Here is a 21630-nt window from a genome sequence, read left to right as displayed (position 1 = left end):
AGAATAAAACAGTTTTAAATGAATAAAAAATCATTTCACTATCGAAAACTCCACAAGTAGAATATACAATAAAACCTTTAAATTAAAAGCCAGGGAAAACTTTCTTCAAAACTGGGAACTAATGAACCCTGTTGCATTTCTCTCAGAAAGGAATTGCAGGAGACTGGAGCCACCACTGAAAAGGCCCTGTTTCCCAAGGCTGCTGCAGTCGGACTGTTATTTCCTTCAAAATACCCATTTTACATCCTTAAATGACTTCCATTCTTCTCTTTCCATGGTTCATTTTACATATCATAAATCCTTGCGTATTTTACAAAAACTATACCATTCAGTATTCCATTATTGAATCCGTCAAAACTTATTGACACTGTTGAATTTATCTTAACGCTGTAAGCATTTTCAGATCTTTATATTTGCCGTTTGATGCCACAAGATGTTGGGGTGGCGCTTGACTAAGGCAGATTTAAAGGGAGGTTAGACAAATTGAATGAGGTGTAGAGGCCTATCAGCAGCTTTTTGGTTATGACAGCTAAAGGTGAAACTCCATTATCAACCATCTTGTCTGAATTATTTTTCTGATGGGCTCTTTCAAATTTTGGATCAATCAGATATTTAAATTCTAAGCAGACTGCCAGTGTTACTTGCAGGAAAACAAGGCAGGCAGGAGAGCTTTTCTGCTTTGCGGGCAGAAAGTCGTGTCTGGCTGAAAGGATTCCAGGTGAAGGGAAAGACTCTCTGCCTTAAACTCTAGAGACTTGCTGTCTCTCCCTTTTGGACTGTATAGGCCAATGGTCTATGTATAAGGCGGCTTCCTATCTTTAAAGGATTGCTGAGCTGGCAACACTTTGCAGAATTACTTAGGAGTATATTGCATCAAAATGAGATTTTAAAATTAAAGTGGGATTTTCTTCTGAGTAAACATGCATAGGGATGTTTCCAAATTTACAAGTACAGGGAAATCTCTTATTTATAAGCAAGAGACATTAAGTTCATCCGCTGAATAACAAGCGTCTCGTCTGCTGTCTACTTGCCAATCTGCTCAACCCCCAGAAGAAGCTCAGAATTCTAGTCCATCTGAAAATAAGGGGACAGATGATTATTGTTATTTGTTGAAATTGTTAATCGCTTTATCTTGCCCAGAGCAACACAAAGTGACTTACAACCAGCCAACTGGGAAAAAAACACCACATAGATGCATGCAGCTCAAGGATGTTGTGGCAAATGCCAGACCAGAGGCATGGCATGGGGGGCCGGGGGGAGGGTCATCGCTCTGGATACAGTTTGGGGGGACAGGACGTTGTGCGTCCTCGCTCATGCCGCCCTGCGAGCCCAGTGCTGTTCTTGTGATTCTCGCAAAGTGACACTGGGCTCACAGAGTGCCATGAATGCTTCTTTCTTTGTTAACATTTTCACATTATTATTTTCTTTTTCTTTTTCTGTGCTCTCACCACTCCTGGCGCTCATTCTAATTAGAACTGGAAGTCAGCAGATCATGGTGGACTTTGGGGTTGTGGCTCCATTTCTGTTGTGTTTTTTAAATATTTCTTTAACCACAACATTCACCTGCTCTTTGGTTCTTTGAGACTCGGAATTAATCCCCAAATACACTGAATTGTCTGTCAGTGTTCCTGTGGGCCAGTCTCCAGCTGTGGAGAGGTAACTGGTAATGAAACACCTTTCGGCAAGTGATAAAGAAGAAGAAGAAGAAGAAGAGTTTGGATTTGATATCCCGCCTTTCACTCCCCTTCAGGAGTCTCAAAGCGGCTAACATTCTCCTTTCCCTTCCTCCCCCACAACAAACACTCTGTGAGGTGAGTGGGGCTGAGAGACTTCACAGAAGTGTGACTGGCCCAAGGTCACCCAGCAGCTGCATGTGGAGGAGCAGAGACGTGAACCCGGTTACCCAGATTACGTGACTACCGCTCTTAACCACTACACCACACTGGCTCCCAGTGGCAAGTGAAAAAGGAACAACATGAAAATGTGTGCCCGGTCATTTCCTAGGACCTTGCAACGGTATATGTCGGCCTTCGGCCACCAGGTGCCCTCCAGATATTGTTGGATTACAACTCCCATCAACACCTGCCGACACAGCCATATTGGCACAGTCTGATGGGAGTTGTAATGCATTGCAACTCCTTTGCCTAGTGAGCAAAGGCTGTCCCAGAGAAATGGTGCGCAGTGTAAAAAGCCAAACTTCATAGGTGTAAGAGACAGATGGATTCTTTTAGGTGTTTTAGGTGCAAAACAAACATTGGCTGTTTGCGTGTGTCTGCAAGGATTGCATTAGCGTTCGGGCCCGAGACAAACCAAGCTCAATTTCCTATGACCTTGGGAAATGAGGCAGGTTGAGCAGAGGGACAGAGCAGCTGCGGTAAAAATAAGATGAGGAGGATGTCATTGAACTCACCCTGCTCCCAAGAGAGAGAGAAGGCTACGTATTTGTAGAGCTGTCCGTAACCATTTCTGTACCTTCATTAGATTCAGGGAGGTGGCGTGATGTGGTTGCCTGTTTTCTGAAGCTGATCTGAGGTGGCTGTCAGTGGAAAGGAAAGGTGTGATTCTATCAATTTAGCGAAGGGAGAGAGAACAGGCTCCTTCCTTCGCAATAAAAGTAGTACAGTAAACATCATGTAACCCCTTTTATGCTTTGTGGTGAGAATAGGCAGGAGAGGATGTTAAGGAGAGGAGGACAGAAAGCTTTAGGCTTGCTCCATTATTCATGACCGGATGCCTGCAGTTTCATGTACAGAGACGCTCTCAGGCACCTGGTTAACGCGGCATGAAGCCAAAGGAGCAGCTCCATCTCAGTTAACAGCTTCATTTCTGCCCCCCAAAACAACCTCCCCAGTTCTACTGGTGTCCCTTGTTGCCAGCTTGAAGCCCCCCATCCCACCCAAACACACACATTTCCCATATCTGAGCTCCGACTGCCAAATCTGCCCCCAATTTTGAATCCCACCCCCCTTTTCCTGATCTTTGTGGGGCTTTCTTGCTCTTGCATAATCCATTAGTTCCATTTTCTCTTCTGAATAATTCATCTCCCAAAGAAACATTTCTGGGCACGTATACTTTTTTAAGGTACATCTTGTCTCTGGAACCTAGAGGGGCAAGGTGTGAGGGAGAGGGAGCCCTTTTCCTAGCAGTAATAAAACCTTTTCGGGTCTGGAAGCAAAGATCTTCTCCTTCCCACCAGCCCGCCCAAGCCTCCGGTTCTTGACTGAGTGAGTTGTGCCTGTTTGCATTCCGTGGAGAGATCTACTCTGGAGTACCGGACCTTCAGATTCTGGATGGGCAGGCAGTTTTCAAGGAGCCGCAGCTCTGAGGATTATGGTAATCTCTGAGTCACCTTTAGCTGGACCACACTGAATAAAAAGCTAGAGAGACTGAGAACTCTCCAGGAAGCAAAAATATTTAACAGCATCTTCCAGAGAGAGAGAGAGAGTCCGGGAATCTCTGGAGTGGGACAGCGTGGAAGTGAAGCGATGGACAGATAGAAGAAGGAAGAAGCAGCAAGGGAAAGATACCTTGATACAGACATATATAAAATTTTAAATATACACAGAGAGTATCAGAGATCAAGTAGAGTGAAAAGAGACAGGAGAGAGCAGACAGACGACCTGACCGACTTGACTCCTCAAAGAGTGACGGTGTCCTTGGGAAGGAGAAGGCAAAGTCACACAGTTGAATCAACAGAAAGAGACAGAGCACGGATGGAATAATAAAACACAGAGCATCTCCAAAAGGAACAGTGACAAAGCAAAAGAATGAGGTAGAACGAGAGAGTCTTCAGAAGGAAGAGCAGCGGAATACACTGAAAAATGGAAAGACAGAGCGAAAACACCAGACCAGATGGAGGGAGGGAGGGAGAGCAGAAGATGATGGAGTGGTAATAAATGAAGAAGTGACCCACAGACAGACCGAGAGCCCTGCAGACAACCGGAAGCATGGCAAAGAGACTCTAGCAGGAGAATTCAGAGGAGGTAACATGCTGAGGGAGAACCAGAGTGCTGAAGAAGACTAAGAGGCAGGGCGGGGGACAACAGAGCTGCAAAGGAACATCTTTCCTCCCAAACGTGCGATAAGGCAGTCCGAAACAGAGCAACAGTGGAGGAAGGTCTGGCGAAGGGCGTGAAGAACTTGGGTTGCCACCAAACACTCCCGAAAAGTGATTCTTGGGCCTGAGCCAAGCCTTGGGGTCTGCAGCTTTGCCCCCATGGCTCGTGCCCCACCGTCACCTCTGACCCCTAGCAACATCCCGCGGAACCTGAGCTATATCGCAGGCCTGTACGAGCGAGCCTACTACCGCACCGCCCGGCCGAGCATAGCAGAGGACTCGGGGACCGAGGGCTCCGAATCCGAGTCGGAGAGCAGGCCCCGGAGCAGGCCCCGGAGGCGACGCCACGTCTTCGGAGGGCACAAGCGGAAAGGAAGGCGCCGGACTCGCTCGGCCCCTGCCCGGGGCAGAAGTCGGGGGGCCTCACGCAGCCGCAGCCCCGGGACACGCAAGAGGGTTCGCTTTGCCGATTCCCTGGGCCTGGAGCTCACCAGCGTCCGCCAGTTCTGGCCCAACGACCTCCCAGAGGTGCCGGAGCGTGTCCATGCCCAGCTGAGGCGCGACTCACTCAGCCACTTTGCCCCGTGCCTGCCTTTTTGCCCACCTGTGAAGGTAATGGGGGGTTAGCCAGCCTAGTGGTGGGATGAATCTTGGGGCAGAATGGGAAGTGGCAGAAAGGTGGGAGGGAAGGAAATCAACTATAGATTTCCCTTCAGCATCGCCTTTATGAGGGCAAAGGAAGCATTAAATCCATGGAGAATAATAATTCCTACTCTTTACCCCCCACAAGGGCCTAAAAGGGCCAGATAACCAGCATTGAACTGGTCCAAAATGCATCATATTTGTGTCAAGTAGCAATGGAAGATGTAGCTTTTTCAGATAAGGGCTATAGCCCAGGGGTAGAACATCTGTGTTGCATGCACAAGGTCCCAGGTTCAAACCCTGGCATCTCCCAGATAGGGCTGGGAGTGTCCCCTGCTGCTGCTGCCAGTCAGTGCAGACAATACCAAGTGAGGTGGACCAGAGGTCTGACTCAGTAGAAAGCAGCTTCCCATATTCCCATGTGCAATGCCGCTTTTGGCCAGGGGGGGGGGGGGAACTGGTGCCATCCAGAGGCTGTGAGACATCAGCTTCAAAACAGACAGCCAGGTCTGAATGAATTGTGCTCTGTATTTACTTGCCGCAAGTTTTGATCCTGTTGCCTGGGGCTGATGGGAGTTGTAACGACTAGGGAAGGCAGCACACGGGCTGCCCTAGCTGGCAGTGGCTCTCTGGGTTTCAAGCAGAGGGCATTTCCATTCTTTCTGAGGAGTTGCCACTTGGGATTGAACTTGGACCTCCTGCAGGCAAAGTAGATGCTATGGCCCTGAGCTGTGACCCTTGTCCCAAGATAAGAGTACATGGGATTGCAGCCTTCACTTCTTACCATGAAGTCACATGTCATTAACCTGTAGTAACCTATATCCACGTCTCTGGGTCTTTGCAGGAGTCCTGTAAATAGGTAAGGAAAGGTAACTGACTAGTATATTTTTTCAGTGTTAAAGTGAACTCCTGCATTGATTTCTGTGTTGCAGGGGGTTGGACTAGATGACCCGTAGGGTCCCTTCTAATTCTACAATTCTATGCTTCTATGGTTGCTGAGAGAGGGGTGTTGTGAACATGCAAGCCTCTCCGCCGTCATTCCCACTCCCTGCCTGCCTTCCTACTTTACAAAGCAACGCTCTGAAGCACAGATCCTTTCGTATCCACAGAGATTCCCCATGCATTTTCAAATTTGGCATAACAGGAGGTTCTTAAAATGTGTCAAGAGGCCTCCATAGATACAGGTGTCTCCTTCTCTCAGCCAGTCACCTTCCAAGAGTTAGGAGGCAGAAACAGCGATGGGGCATGGATACTAATCCACATTGCCCTTCTCTTTGCGTTTACATTTCCCTCTTCGTAACCCCAGAAGAGGCCTTAGATCTATTATGACTATACAAAAGGCATGGATCCAAAATATGCCTTGAAAGGTTGTTTCCGCAGTTTCCAGGTGGAGCTAACCTACAAGGCTTCGGAGGCATTCAGAATATCCCATTCTGTCCACCTTTGGGCAGTTAAAAGTCTTTCACAGTTCGCCTTAAGCTTTCCTCCCTGAGAATTATTGAGCATCTCTTGAGATGGCCCCAAATCTCCAGGGATGGGGGTTGTGCAAGGAACTGGGAGGGGATAGAAGATCTCCCCACCCTTGGCAGGCTGAGGGGATCCCTCCGCCTCCAAAGAGAGTCCTCAGGTTTAAAGAAAGGCCCTTCCTCCCATTTTGAGCCCACGCAGTCAAGCCAACATGAAAAAAGTTTCTTCTTTTGGGCCCCCAGCCCTCACTAGTCTGCTCGTAGGGCCTTTATATAAAGGCAGCCTTGCCTTCGCCAACCAGGTGCCCTCCATACATTTTGGACCACAACTCTGTGGCTGGCTGCCGTTGATGGGAGTTGTGGTCCAAAGTGGCTGTGCTTGCTTGGGCTGGTGAGAGTTTTGCTGGCTGCATTAGGGATGACTCCATAACGACTGCATTCCAGCCAAAGGAATTAACAGAGATGGGCTGGTGGTGCTGGGAAAAGGGTTTTTTAAATGTTGTCCGGAGACCAGAAGTCTCTCTTCTCTTTCCTGAAAGTGACTCTCAAATGGCACTCAGGATCCATCAACGCCTCCCTTGCTTTCCACCTTGCCTGCCTCCTCGCTTTCTAGCTCATCCTCCTCCCGCCCTTCCCTTCTCCACACGCTGCCATCTTGGATCTCCAGTCTCTTCTCTTCTTCGCCTTGTCCCATCCTTTCATCTCCCCCCTGACTTCTTTCCTTTTCCCTGTGTGACTTGTACATTTAAGGCACATTCAAAGCACCTTCTTTTCCCCTCAAAGAATTCTGGGCACTGGAGTTTGTTAAGGGTCGCTGGGAATTGTAACTTGTGAGGGGTTGACTACAGTGCTCAGAATCCTTTGAGGGGAAAAGAATGTGCTTTGAAGGGCCACATCCGCACTATACATTTAAAGCGTTATGGTACCACTTGAAACAGTCATCGCTTCCCCCAAAGAATTCTGGGAGCTACCGTTCCTGGGGAATTACCCTCCATGAGGGTAATAGGGGCTGCCAAACAACTCTCAACACACTTAACAAACTACAGTTCCCAGGATTCTTTGGGGGAAGCCATGACTGTTTAAAGAGGTATCAGAGTGTTCTAAATGTATGATGCAAATGTGGCCATAGTGTATACAGTGGTGCCTCGCAAGACGAAAATAATCCGTTCCGCAAGTCTCTTCGTCTTGCGGTTTTTTCGTCTTGCGAAGCAAGCCCATTAGCGGATTAGCGCTATTAGCGCTATTAGCAGTTTAAGGGCTATTAACGGCTATTAAAGGCTTAAGGGATTAGCGGATTAGCGCTTTAGAAAAAGGGGTTGGGGAGCGGAAAAAAACCTCAAGAATCGCAAGACATTTTCGTCTTGCGAAGCAAGCCCATAGAGAAATTCGTCCTGCGAAGCACCTCTGAAAACGGAAAACCCTTTCGTCTTGCGGGTTTTCCGTCTTGCGAGGCATTCGTCTTGCGGGGCACCACTGTATTTAGCCCTCGCTCCTCTTTCTCTTTCTCTTTCTCATCCTCTTCCTCCCTCTCCCGCTCTTATTTTCCTCCTGTTCTTTTTCTGCTGGCCAGCCAGTATCTTTATCTTTCATCTTTATTGCCCCTTTTCCTCACCTCCCATGCATTGACTTTCCTTCTTGGTCCTCCTGAACTGATTCAAGAACCCCTCTCCTCTTTATTTACTTGGTCACATGCTTATTATATCCCATTTTTCCTTCACGGTGCTGTACGCAGTTCTCTTTCCAATTTTATCCTCATGACAACTGGGTGAAGAAGGTTACCGTAATCTGAGAGACAAAGACTGACGCAGGCCTACCCTGGGAGCTTCCTGGCCTAGTGAGGATTTGAACCCGGGTCTCCCAGGTCCAAGTCCCACATTCAAACCACTTTACCACATGGACACATACTGTTTCCTGCCAGCCTTTAGTCTCTTTCTGCCTGCGTTCTCTAGAATTCCTTCTGTTTTCTTTTCACTTGTTTAAATTTATATAGTCATATCCTGTATAATGTATTGGTTTTCCCTTTCTGTCTTATTTAGTCTTTTCTTTCTAAATTCTCATGGTTTGTTCCCACTCACCATTTCCCCCCTACCCTCTATTTTAATACTTTCCTATTCATTTTTCTTCATCATCCACAAATTTCTTCAGTCATTCTGTCTTCATTGTCCCTTTATCCCCTCTGTTTCGCCGCCCCTAACACCCAAATAGTCCTTCATGTGCTCCATTTTCTAATTAGGAACATAGGGAGATGCCTTATTATACTGAGTCAGACCGATTGGTCCATCTTATAGCTTGTCAACACTGACTGGTGGTGGCTCGCCAAGGTTTCAGATCTTTCCTAGACCAACGTGGAAATGCCAGGAAATAATAATAATATTATAATAATTTATTTTTATACCTCGCCCATCTGGCTGGGTTTACCCAGCCACTCTGGGTGTCTCCCAACAGAATATTAAAAACATGATAAAACATCAAACATTAAAAACTTCCCTAAAATTGAACCTGTGACCTTCTTCTTAAATAAAATTTTATTAAAACTTTTTCATAATGCAATATGAGCAAAGAAATTAATCTAAAGAAAAACAAGGTGAGGGGGGGGAAATGAAAAAACCAAAGGAAAAGAAAAAAAGAAGAAACAAAATAAAAGAGAAGAAATTAAAAGGACTTCCAATTTTCCGTCTGTCAGTTTCATAAAAGAAATTAGTCAAAATATTCTCTCTAGCATGACATCCAACTGATCTTCTTTCTGCTAGGCAATATTTTTCCACCCCAAAGGTCTCCGATTCATTTTCTTTTTTACACAAAAACTCCAAAAGGGGTTCTCTGATTATTATTATTAACAGTAATAAATTTCATCAATGGTTTTTCTCTAATCAAACATATCAACTTTGCAACCTGTGACCTGCCTCTGAGCCATGGCCCTTCCAAAATTCTCACTCCCCTCTTCCTTTTGCCTCTCCAGGATCCTTTGAGTCTTCGATACCTGCTGGAGCCCACCTTCCCAGACCCCCTGTCCATGCCAGATTTCTTACCGCGCCTCCTGGCGCAGTGCGTTCTCCTCGAAGGAGCCCGGGCCGAAGGCTCCTGTGTATCCGGCACCATCCGGGTCCTCAACTTAGCCTACGAAAAACGGGTCTCCGTGAGATACACCTGGGATTCTTGGGCTACGCAACACGAAGTTCGGGCATCCTACGCCGCTCCTGCAGGCCGGGATCGGGACCACGCCGACCGCTTTGCCTTCCGCCTTCCGCTGCTCACCCCGCTGGTCCCTGGGGTTGTCCTGGAGTTTGCCATTTGCTACCTGGTGGGGGCAGAAGAGTTCTGGGACAACAACCAAGGCCGCAACTATTGCCTGAGGCCTCCACCTTGTGTGGATGAGGAGGATGAGCCCCCCAGCCCCACTGCCGATTGCTGTGAGACAGGGTGGATACACTTCCTCTAAGGGAACATAGAGCCATCCCAGTAAGATAAGAGGAAGGGCAGGAACCAAAGGACAGAACAGGGCAGAAGGGGGGACTTGCCAAATGTCTCTGTTAGGGGGGTGCTGTTGGGTACTTGCACTGAGCCCTAAGAATAGGGTGGGTGGCAACTATCAATATGCTAGAGGCCTCATGCAACGCTTGGGAATTCAAAGAAACCCAAAAGATCAGTGCAATTGTGCAACCAGTGGTTAAAATCAGTTTTGAAAGTCCGCCATCTTGATTCAAAATGGCAGCCAACGGTATCAAAACATAGGCCAAAAACGGCTCATTGATCTCAGGAACAATCATACAAAATGCGGTAAAACTCAGCACATTCTTGGAAGGTTCCGTCCGCCATCTGGATTCAAAATGGCATCCCACTGTATCAAAATATAGACATAAACCTGCTTCTTGATCTCAAGAGCCATTATGCAAATTTCAGTTACTTTTTCTTAAGAAGCATCCAAATGCATAGCAAACAACTTTCCTATATATTATACATATAGCAGATGTATGCAAAGGTTTGAGGTAGATGATTTGGGTTTGCTCCCAGGCTCTGTAGTATGACATTCTGCAAGTCTGCTATGGAGTTTCTACCTGAGTGAGATCTGACAAATCCAAAAATCAGTCTCTGAAGTAGGGCAGTAACGTTCACCACATACTCTGTTTCCCACAATATACTAACTTGCTATCTAGCTGTGTGTGCTTTCACCAATCTATTTCACCAAGCAAATATCGAGTGAGAAATATTGAGAAAAGGTCAGGCAAATCAGCCCTTTGTTCTCATTTTACAGTTAGGGAACAGGAGGTCCTAAGGGAGTGACTTGAATCTGTTGTAAGCTAGGATTCGAACGCAAGACTCCCACCCAGAAATCTAGCATTGTTCGGCTGGGGGCTCTCTGAGACTGAACAACATCCGCATAAAGTGGCTAGCCTTCAAAGTACCACCCCCACCCCATATGACTTGTATGTTGCTAAGCAACATATGTGCATCTTGAGGATCATCAAGAGATCCCTTCCCTTTGTTGGGGTCTCACTGGTGCCTTTACATGAGAATTGAGCAAGTGTAAGCTAAATACACATACCTGAGGGAGAGAAGGAAGAAATTCTGGCCTAGGAGTAAGGTGAAAAAGACTGAACTCTGGTGAAACAAAAGATGGACAAGATCCACGGCTATATATTGTGGAGGTGGATCTCCTCGGCGTCCGTCGCCAGATTCTGGGTGGCATTAAGAACAATGAGTTTTCATCCTGAGGACTTGTTCACACATGCTAATTCCACCCGCATCTCCCTGCATGAATAGACGGGAAATGTGGAATGTATGAATGTTTACATGTAATTGTATTGCTGTTCTCTCAACTTGAGTGTTCTGAACTGGTTCCTTGCGCATGTTTCATTATGTCGTTGTGAGATCACTGATCAAGCAGAGAGTAGCTGCCTGATCTGTGTGTTTAAGCGGGGTGGTGGTGGTGGTAATGAACACTTGCGCCAAATTCATTATCTTCATGTTGCAAAAAAAAAGTCTTGTGTAGAAGCAGCACTATCCAAAATGGTGTCCAGGGCAGTTTACAGTGGTGTCATCTGGTATCAGGTATCATCCATGCTTTGGTTAAAATGCACGGGCAGTAAGCCTTAATGAAAAAATGTGTGAAATTTCTAAATTTCCATGACCCACAAGACCCCTAACAACTGAAGTCTCCATAATAGTGTTTCTCAAAGTTCTGATGAATTTATTCTCTTACAACTGAAAGCATTCTTCACTCTTGCACCTGAAAATATTATTTTAATGTGTGCAAAAATAGTTCATTCTCTGCGTGACTCGGTCATTGTTCTAGGTGCGTTCTTGGTGCCTACTAGCAGTTCAAACCATCCTTTCATGAGCAAAGCAGTGCAGCTGTGTATAACAAGAATGTACAACAAAAAACTACAATAAAATATGAAAGCATCGTAAAACACAAAACCGAAAGACCAACAATTAGCAGAATTAAGTCTCTGAAAATGTTTGACAAAACAAATGTTTTCAGTATTGAGAGAACATCAGAATTGTAGGTGCCTGTCTAATTGCTATAGGAGCAATGCTCTAAAATACCAGTGCCATTACAGTGAAAGCCTTGGCCTAATCCATTCCTTATGATGTACTACTGCTCTTGGTTCAAGTAGAAGCTAAATGAACATGCGGCACATGGTCTTCTCTAGAAAATTGCAATGCTCTGGCTGGTGTTTAAGGGAAAAGGCAGACCTCCAGTTATTAATGGGAAGAAATAACTGACAACCTCTTTATATCATACTAATGAGGAGTGCCTGGCACTGCTTGGGAATCTGTAGAAACCCAGAAATATTGTGACTTTCAAATAGCTAGTGCAACTTGTGAGTTTGGGCCCATCACACCAAAAATCAGGCAAAGTCACACCAAAGTCATATTCTACTTCACTGTCTTGATTTGAAGTAGTCACTGGCATCCAAATATCGACGAAGGCTGCTGGAGCCTTCATGACAAGTTTGGTGATAATGTCTCAAGTAGTATCTGAACCCATAGAAAACAGACAATCCATTTTCCAAAATATAGATTGGCTTGGCATCATTTTTTCCACCATAGTGTAACGATTGGGAAAAGCCAGCTACCTAAAATCACCTCTAATTACTGGGGGCCATCTGCTCCCTAGTCCAACCCAGGCAGAAGATTCTGGGGCAAATGGACTGTTTGTCTGGACCACAGAGGGAAGGCTTGGGCAGAAATTGGATCAGTGATGTGTGCTTTTGGTGTGTTCCATAATGTAACAATGAAATGGCACCGGTGAACCAAAGTTTACATTAATGTTTGTAACTGACCAAAACAAGCAATTGGACTGAAAAACCAAAGAAATAAAACAGTGAAAAAGACTGTGAAAAGTCTCGGACTCAGGTTATATTTGCATACCTCTAAAGATCTAAAAGGGACATGGGTGGCACTGTGGGTTAAACCACAGAGCCTAGGGCTTGCCAATCAGAAGGTTGGCGGTTCGAATCCCAGCGACGGGGTGAGTTCCCGTTGCTGGGTCCCTGCTCCTGCCAACCTAGCAGTTTGAAAGCACGTCAACGTGCAAGTAGATAAATAGGTACCGCTCCGGCGGGAAGATAAACAGCATTTCCATGCACTGCTCTGGTTTGCCAGAAGCGGCTTAGTCATGCTGCCACATGACCCGGAAGCTGTACGCCGGCTCCCTCGGCCAATAAAGCAAGATGAGCGGCGCAACCCCAGAGTCGGTCACGACTGGACCTAATGGTCAGGGGTCCCTTTACCTTTAAGTATATAAGACGAGCCTACTGGATCAGGGCAGTAACCTCTTTTGTCGAGCATCTTATTCTCATAGTGGCAACCAGATGCCTGTGGGGAGCCTGTAAGCAAGATCTGAGCACAAGAGTATTCTCATTTGCAATTACCAGCAACGGGTATTCAGAGCATGGTATATGGGGTGTTAGGGGAGGGGTAGTACCTCTGGTGGGGGACACATCATGCTTCTGGGGTAGTTTGTCCACCTTTGGTCTCCACCCTGCGCTCAGCTCTCACCTCTGGCTCCTGGAAGCTGCCTGCATGTGACACCGGCCGCACCACAGAAATGGCTTCTAGTGGCAGGCTAAGCCAGGAGGGGGTGATTGATGGGTGTCAAACCCTCAGTGAGTTAGGGACTTCTTCTGCGTGCAAATACAGGCTCTGGCAGATCGAGCAGGAAAGACCAATAGTCCAATGGTCAATAATGCAGTTTCTGCAAAATGCTACAGAGGGAAGTGAGGAGCAGATGGGGCTCGTCAACGTGGGAAGGGAGCCCACCTTAGAGAAGGAAAACCCTGATCCTAAACCTCTGCTGCCTTGTGGGATATCTTTGGGAGCAGAAATGGCTCAGGAGCAAACCCTACACAAAGGCTGAGAACACACCATGCATTTAAAGCACACGAATTCCTCCCTAACAATCCTGGGAACTGTAGTTCACCGCTCACAGAGCTACAGTTCCCAGAAAGCTTAACAAACCACCGCCTGCTGCCAGGCTGCTTTTATTCTTTCATTTCTTCTGCAGCCTCGAAAAAAGAACAAAAGGGTTGCTCTTTGGTCCTCTGGAGGGGCGAGAGAGTTGGAAGAGTTGGGTGCAAGCCCAAATCAATGGCTGGCTGTCTCCCCCACCCTTTCCTTCTCCATTTCCTTCTCCATTTCTTTCTTTCTTTCTTTCTTTCTTTCTTTCTTTCTTTCTTTCTTTCTTTCTTTCTTTCTTTCGCTCTCCCTCCCTCCTATCCCTTCCCTCCTCCATCTCCCCTTCTCCCAACCCCTCTCAGCCCTCCCTTCTTCCAGATCCCTCCTCTTTTTCCTACCAGACAGAGACTGAGAGAGGGGGGGGGCGACTGTGGTCCGGACCCCCTCAAAAAAAAAAGCCCTACTTCGATCGCAGACTTCACCCCCCCTCTCCGGGTAAGTCGATCGACACTTAACTAAGTTTTCCCCTTCGTCGCGTCGTCTTGGTTGCATGCGGGAGGGGGCGAGCACTTCCCCCAACTCTTAGCCATCACTATGCGCCCCCCCCCACGCCGTCCCAAAAAAAGGCCTGGAAATATGGGGAGGGGGTCGAGAGAGAGTCCTTGGCCGCGGGCTACGTCCATACCTTGAATGGGGGGGGGTCCTGAATCTTTGTAATTCCTCCTGTTACTACTCAGTTTTATTTATGATTTACTTGGGGGGGGGGGAAGAGTGTTAGCTACTTTAGCCCATGATATGCAATCCCCAAGATGCTTTTATAATGTACTAGTTTAACTTGCTATGAAATGTACTAGTACTAGTTTAATTGGTATGGAAGCTCAGACCAATAACTTAGTTGGTTAATTCGTACCAATTGGTATGAATGTACTAGGTTAATTGGTATGAAAGCTCATACCAATTTTAAAATTTAATTCTATTTGTTTTGTTTTCTTTCGACTGCGGCAGACCAACACGGCTACCTACCTATAAATAGTTTAACCCAGATTAGCTGCTTCTCTCCCCCAATGTTCCTATAGTGGAGAGAAGAGACCCCATCCCCCAGCATAGTAATCTGGATTGAAAAGTTGTGGGGGCCGAAGAGATCAACAGATCCCTTGGTCAGTTAGAGTAGATCTAGATGGCAAGTATAACAGAGGAAAGGGGGAAATGTTAATATAACCACTTTGCAGCTGCAGGAACTAAATTTGTAATACTTATTAAAGAGGCATCAGGGAAGTGTTACAGAATCTGTGTTGATAGGGGTAGCGCAGTGGCGTAGCATGGGTTGTCAGCACCCGGGGCAAAGCAAGTAATTTGCACCCCGTAACCCGTGGATTTGCGCCCCCTAACCCTAACCCCCAGATGTTGCGCCCGGTGCGGCCGGCCCCCCCTGCACCCCCCACGCTACGCCACTGGGGTAGCGCCCCCCCACATTTGTTTAGGACCCAAAAGGTATCTGTGGGGCAGCTGGCGAATAAACGTTTTTGTGGGCTACTCAATTTTTTGTCAACTGATAGATGCTCCTCTCCCCATAGGTAACCATTTATCTTCCACTTTCTTCCAGGTCTGTCTACCCGCCCCCTACTGCCCCACATTGTAGCAATGCCCCACGGTGTGGCCTTCCTTTTGGTGGCAGCCACATGGGCTGTGGTCTCCCGTGCTGATGGGTGCAATAAGGCCCTCTGCGCCAGCGACGTCAGCAAGTGCTTGCTGCAGGTAAGAGGTTGGGAAAGCGCTGCCTCACATCAGATCTTGTTGCAGACCTGCAGACTTGGATTTGGGATGGGCGTTTTCCAAGCAGGGCTGGATTTAGGTTTGATGAGGCCCTAAGCTACTGAAGGGAACGGGGCCCTTTATATGTCTAGCTGTCCTTTGTCAACAACATATTGTCACCGTTTTTCGTGTTGAATATATGCTATATGGTCATTTACGGGCCTAATAGGTTTCTAAAGCCATTTGCCCCTGTTGCCATGCAACCAGTCCGTGCAGAATGTAGGCACCCCATATATAGAAATAAGCAAACCAGGGATATTTTAGGGAGCAGGCTAGCAAGCGGGGCCCATGACTTACATCATAGGAGCCTACACAACACAAAACACTGTTGCTGTATGTAGGTTTTGTTTCACTGTCATACCTCGGGTTACAGACACTTCAGGTTGTGTGTTTTCAGGTTGCGCACCGCACCAAACCTGGAAGTACCGGAACGGGTTACTTCCGGGTTTCGGCGCTTGCGCAGAAGCACCGAATCACAACCCGCACATGCGCAGACGCGGTGCTGTGGGTTGCGAATGCTGCGGGTTGCGAATGTGTCTCCCACACGGATCACGTTCGCAATCCAAGCGTCCACTGTATTTTTTTTACCTTACATTTTGGAAATGCACATCGTTTTTTTCCTTTAAATTTTTTTGGGCCCCCAAGAAATATAGCCCAAAGCTATAGCTTGTTTAACTTAAATGTAAATCCAGCACTGCTCCTGAGATCCCTTCTCCCCCTTGAATGGGAGGCTCAGTCACACCACTAACCAGTGCTCTCACACAAAATGTGGTTAGAATGCATGACAAGTACTTCTCGGTGGCAATCACCCCTCTATGTTTCTGCGTGAGCCGCTACCACGGGCTTCCTTTGGATTGGCAGCCCAGAACAGTCACTCACGCAGAAGCACAGCAAGGCAACCTCTTCATTTGGGGAGGCTGAACTACCCGGTCACAGCTGATGCAGCAATCAGGGGAGAACAGCGCATTCATGGCAGGGGGCTGACTGGACAGAGTTGAGGCCAGGGCATCAGGCAGAGAGGCAGTGGGCAACCTCCTCCTCTGGGAGGGTAAACCTGAGTTCACAGGATCTGCTAAGAATTTAATTATTTCTCAACACACAATCTGTGTAATGAGATGTAATTAAATATGAAAACTTAATTAAAATTATTTTTAAAATAATTATTTCTCAACACGCACACATTTTGGAAGAATGGGGGACTTTTTTGGACTATTTGAAAAAGCACTATAAAATGAAATTGCGGGCAGGATTTGAGAAGAAAGGATAAAGTGATTGCATTAGAGGGATTTCTGCAATAGATAAAATATTGATATGTAATGTAGTAGTAATGGGTATGAACAAAAACAATGTGGTGTGGGTGGGAAGTCAATATATGAAAAATGTAACTACGTATTTAATTTGAAGTCAGTTTGTAACACTGGTCCTGAAAGAACCTTCATTGGCTCCCAGTATGTTTCCGAGCACAGTTCAAAGTGTTGGTGCTGACCTTTAAAGCCCTAAACGGCCTCAAAGGCCCAGTATACCTGAAGGAGCGTCTCCACCCCCATCGTCCAGCCCGGACACTGAGGTCCGGCGCAAAGGGCCTTCTGGCGGTTCCCTCCCTGCGAGAAGCCAAGTTACAGGGAACCAGGCAGAGGGCCTTATCGGTTATGGGGCTGTACTTGTCAAATTGGCCATCCTCACTTTGGGGGCAAAACAGGGGCAGATTTGTGTGCGCGTTGGTGTGATCGTTTTATATAGGGAACCGGGCAGGGGGGAGGTCACTGTTAACACCCCCACTTGATATCTCTTGGCAGGAAGTGTGCCAGTGCGAGGCCAACCGAGCTGGGTGCCCATGCTGTCGGGAATGTGCTTTCTGCTTGGGCAATCTCTGGGAGTCCTGCTGTGAATGTGTGGGTGAGTGAATTCCAGGGGGTGCTAAACGCCCGTCCCATTGCAGGGTGGGGGAAAAGGTGGGGGCCAAAGTAGAGATGGGAAGCTCTGGGGGGGAAAAACAGGAATAAGGGGGGGAAACAGGGGGTTTCCAAAGCCATTTTTTTCTGGAAAAATTGAAAAAAGCAGTTTGAATATTCCACACACTTTCCCCCATTTTTTCTGGAAAAAAACTGGGGGGGAACCGCAAGGCCTTTGAGGAAGCTGGAGTCCTCTTAGTGCTGCATGCAAAGGAGGTTTTCTACCACCACTGTGAAAATATGGCTGGGAGGAGGGTTCCCAGAACCAGGACACTGCCCGCTTCTTCCCAGTGGCTGAACTGTGGTCCATGAGGAATTCCGACTTGATTTCTCTTCTCCGCAAGGGCTGTGTGACGAACGCCCCTCCTCGGCTCCCCGCCCTGCCCTGCGGAGCTCAATGCACAACCTGATGTCCCCGGTGCCCTCGCTCTTCCGGGCACTCATGGCCATCTCCGACAACGACCCTCCCATGGGCTGGAGCATCCTGACCCTACCGGTCGAAGAAGAGCTGCGGCAGAACCACGCAGAGACCGGCCACCTCCTCCTGGGGCCTCACACAGGTATGCGTGTGGCGGGGAGAGAGGGGACTGTTGGGAGACGCAAGTGGCGCAGGAAGGAGACATGCCATTTGCATGGGGGAGGTGGGTTAAGAGGCAGCGTGGTATAGCAGTTAGAGCTTCAGACTAGAACCTCAGAGAGCAGGGCTTGATCTACAGTAATAAACGACAGGAAACATTCAGATTGACACATACCGTATTTTTCGCTCTATAGGACACGCTTTTCCCCCTCCAAAAATGAAGGGGAAATGTGTGTGTCCTATGGAGTGAATGGAGGTGCACCGACCCCTCTCGCTCCCCGAGCTTCAGGCAGCTATCCGCAAGCCTTTGGAGTGCAGCAGGACTTCCCGCCAGGCTCCGAAGGCTTGCGGATAGCAGCTTGCAGCCTTGCCGCCGCTCACGGACCTGTTCTGGGGGCTGGGGTCGGGGGAAGCTCGGGCTTACCCCGCCCCAGCCCCGTGGCTAAAAACGAAGCCGCCCACAACCTCTCCCAGCTGGAGAGGTTGTGTGCGGCTAAAGAGGAAGCCAAGACAGCCAGCGGGATGGATCCCGCTGGCTGTCTTGGCTTCTTTGCTCTTTGGGGCTGAGGGGGGAAATAATTTCCCCCCCTTTATTTCCCCCCCCTAAAAACTAGGTGCGCCCTATGGTCCGGTGAGTCCTATGGAGCGAAAAATACGGTACCTGTTCACAGTGGCACCTGAGGGTTTTTTGGGATTGGCACGGGGGTTACTTGAGTGATGTGTGCTGTAACCTAGAAGGGCCATTGCCCAGGGAAGGAACATCTGCTTTGCATGGAGAAGGTCGCAGAAGGTTCATCTTCTGGTAGCACTGGGAATGTCTTGTCTGAAACTCTGGAGCACAGCTGCCAGTCAGTGCAGACAATACAGGGTTAGATGGACTTTTGATCTGACTCGGAGTAAGACAGCCCTGGTTCAATTCGCACATGAGCTCGTCATTCCCAGCCGTTGCCTCCCAGCCTTCCCATTGGCCAGGCTAGCTCCATACTGCCAACACAGGCTGGCAGCATCTCTCCAGGGTCTCAGTCTAGATTCTCTCCTAGCCCTACCTGGGGATCGAGCCTGGGACCTTCTTCGTGCAAAGCAGACGCACGACATCTGAGCTGCAGCTTTTGTCCTGGGTTCAACCGCAACGGCCGCAAACCTTCTCTCCTCTCACTTCCAGGCTTGGCCCTCTCGGATGCCAAGGGCCTCAATGCCACCATGCCACCGTGCCAGTCCATTTTCTTCAACGAGTGCCTGTCCATGAGCCGGTGCCGGACGGCTTGCCAGTCGGTGGGCGCCTGGCGCTACCGCTGGTTCCACAATGCCTGCTGCCAATGCCTGGGGCCAGACTGCCTGGGCTATGGGGGAGCCCACGCACAATGTTCCAGTTGCCGGGACTGAGATCTCTGGGTCTCTCGCCCCCTCAAAAAGCACCCACTCGCCTTGCCCTAGCCTCTGCTTGGCCTGCCTGCCCCAGTCACACCCAATCTTCCTTTCTTCACTGAGCAAACATGAAGGAAGCATTTGCTTTTTGTTGCTGTTCATTAACCTTTTTGGTTCTATGGACCCCTCTGGACTCATCCCTTCCCCAAGCAATAATGCCTTCTGCCCCACCTTCTCCCTCTGCTTATTATGGGTATCTTGCCAGCTACAGCCCCCCCCCCTTGCTCTTTCTTACAACCCAGCTGACTTTGCCTTATTCCCTAATGCTCACTGTTTAAGGCACCCCTCCCAAAAGAGAAAACGCCTTCTGCTTATAAGCACTGCACCTGGGAAAAAGGTGTCCTAGGTACCTGCCTATAGCCACCTTGTGGAGAAAAAAATGCCCTTTTCCCAACCCCTCCACAGCCCCAAGTTTTCTGAACACCTCGTCCAAGTCAATTGCTTCACGGACCTAGAAATAAAGACTTTTGTCAGTTTCCCATCTTTGTAATGATAATTAAATGAATCTTTTTACCTGTACTGTTGTTGTTCTTGTTGTTATTTATTCATTTTACATATTGTCCCTCGAATCCCCGTGATGGGGTGAGCTTCCATTGTTCAGTCCCAGCTCCTGCCCACTTAGCAGTTCAAAAGCACGTCAAAGTACAAGTAGATAAATAGGTACCACTCTGGCGGGAAGGTAAACGGCGTTTCCATGCGCTGCTCTGGTTCGCCAGAAGCGGCTTAGTCATGCTGGCCACATGACCCAGAAGCTGTACGCCGGCTCCCTCGGCCAGTAAAGCAGGATGAGCGCCGCAACCCCAGAGTTGGCCACGACTGAACCTAATGGTCAGGGGTCCCTTTACCTTTACCTTATATTGTCCTTCATCGCAAGATCTCAGGGCAGTTCACAAGACAAGGCAGTTGTGTTGCAGAAGCCTCATCAGCAGATTATCTTCTGAACTGATTATTTATTCTTATTTATAGAATTTATATACCACGCTAAACCTGTAGGTCCCAGGGAGGATCACAGAATAAGATCAAGATATAAAACCACGAAATACATAATAAAAACAAAAACATAGCCTTCCACCCAAAATAAACACGTTTTAAAAGGGAATAGGATGTAAATCAGATCAACCAAAGGCCTGGTTAAAAAGGAACGTTTTTGCCTGGTGCCTAAAGGTGTATAATGAAGGTGGCAGGCGAACTTCCTTGGGGGAGACGGGGAGCCACTGCAGAGAAGGCCCCGTTTTCGTGTTGCCACCCTCCAGACCTCTAGAGGAGGAGGCACACAAAGGAGGACCTCAGACGGTGATCTCAGGGTCTGGGTAGGTTCATATGGGAAGAGGTGGTCCTTGAGGTATTGCGGTCCTTATTAATAGGTTGTTCTACTTACAAATAGCTTTTTATGGGGATGACAAAGTTATCATGATAATAAGAAACAACCAGAAACTAGCTTTCCAGGGGGAAACAGAGGAAAACAGCATCAAGGCTGCCCCACTTTTCAGCCTAGCTGCTCAGTAGCTGCATCTTCTGGTCCGTCTCCAAGGGAAGCCCCACATACAGCGCACTGCTGCGGTCCAGGCAGGAGGTCACCAGATCATGGACAAACAAGACCAGATCAGACGTGGCTTGTGAAGAGGCCTAAACTGGGCCTGAGCATTCCTAGCCACAACAGCCTCTTCGGACTTGTGTGACAAGCTGCCATCTGGCAGCATCCCCAGACTCCGAGCTTGTTTCTTCTGAGAGAGTGCAACACCACCCGGAGGTCTCGGTTTATTGGCCTCCATCACTGCTTCTAGACACTGGTCTGATACCTTCACAGCCTCTCTGGCTTCAGATGGAATGCAGAGATATGCCAGGAGCGTTCAGATGACACACTGTGCCAAATTCCCATTTGACAGCTCCCCAAAGTTTCATTGGTACTATAGTGGATCTTACATTTCCAGATGAGATCCTGGAAGTCCTCCTGCTCTTCAACAAGAAGGCTGAGCCATGCTGACTTGTTGGTGACTCCAGATATGAGACAAAACTCAACACTACTGTCTACTATATACAGTTATTCTGGTCCTTGAAGTAAAGATGCACATGTACAGAGAGATCCACTAACATCGCCATGCTGTGTAAAACCCACAACCTCTTCGCCAATTCTCACAAATTCAGTCAGCAAGTCATGCGCTCCAGCTTGCTGGTGTTGCTATGGTAACCCAGTGCACCTGGTACCCTTATCTCAGAACATCCAGACATGGGGGGTTTGCTAACTCAACACATGAGACCAAACACTTTAATTTCACTCAATGTTCACATTATACCAAC

The 21630-nt window shown here is 48.0% G+C and overlaps 2 protein-coding genes across 2 annotated transcripts; both read left to right on the top strand.

The window, feature by feature from the left end:
* The first annotated feature begins 1960 nt into the window (after positions 1-1960).
* PPP1R3E (protein phosphatase 1 regulatory subunit 3E) lies at positions 1961-12512 on the top strand. The gene is made up of 2 exons (XM_083410727.1): positions 1961-4669; positions 9125-12512. Exons 1-2 carry the CDS (start codon positions 4217-4219, stop codon positions 9602-9604), a joined length of 933 nt encoding a protein of 310 aa, XP_083266853.1. The 5' UTR covers positions 1961-4216; the 3' UTR covers positions 9605-12512.
* Positions 12513-13833: 1321 nt separating this feature from the next.
* LOC310663155 (twisted gastrulation protein homolog 1-like) lies at positions 13834-19851 on the top strand. Its single transcript, XM_083410810.1, has 5 exons — positions 13834-14061; positions 15170-15321; positions 17175-17274; positions 17675-17890; positions 19070-19851. The coding sequence occupies exons 2-5, from the start codon at positions 15208-15210 to the stop codon at positions 19288-19290; spliced, it is 651 nt and encodes a 216-aa protein (XP_083266936.1). The 5' UTR covers positions 13834-14061; positions 15170-15207; the 3' UTR covers positions 19291-19851.
* The last annotated feature ends 1779 nt before the right edge of the window (positions 19852-21630 follow it).

This window comes from Podarcis tiliguerta, assembly GCF_965153285.1.
Source record: "Podarcis tiliguerta genome assembly, chromosome: 13".
Lineage (NCBI taxonomy): Eukaryota > Metazoa > Chordata > Lepidosauria > Squamata > Lacertidae > Podarcis > Podarcis tiliguerta.
This window is presented reverse-complemented; position numbering and strand designations above follow the sequence as displayed.

Excerpts from the sequence above, each read along its gene's own strand:
- PPP1R3E (XM_083410727.1), top strand. The coding sequence starts at position 4,217 with ATGGCTCGTGCCCCACCGTCACCTCTGACCCCTAGCAACATCCCGCGG. Across the intron at positions 4,670-9,124 it reads CTTTTTGCCCACCTGTGAAG|GATCCTTTGAGTCTTCGATA; the intron begins GTAATGGGGGGT and ends TTGCCTCTCCAG.
- LOC310663155 (XM_083410810.1), top strand. The coding sequence starts at position 15,208 with ATGCCCCACGGTGTGGCCTTCCTTTTGGTGGCAGCCACATGGGCTGTG. Across the intron at positions 17,275-17,674 it reads GTCCTGCTGTGAATGTGTGG|GGCTGTGTGACGAACGCCCC; the intron begins GTGAGTGAATTC and ends CTTCTCCGCAAG. Across the intron at positions 17,891-19,069 it reads CCTCCTGGGGCCTCACACAG|GCTTGGCCCTCTCGGATGCC; the intron begins GTATGCGTGTGG and ends TCTCACTTCCAG.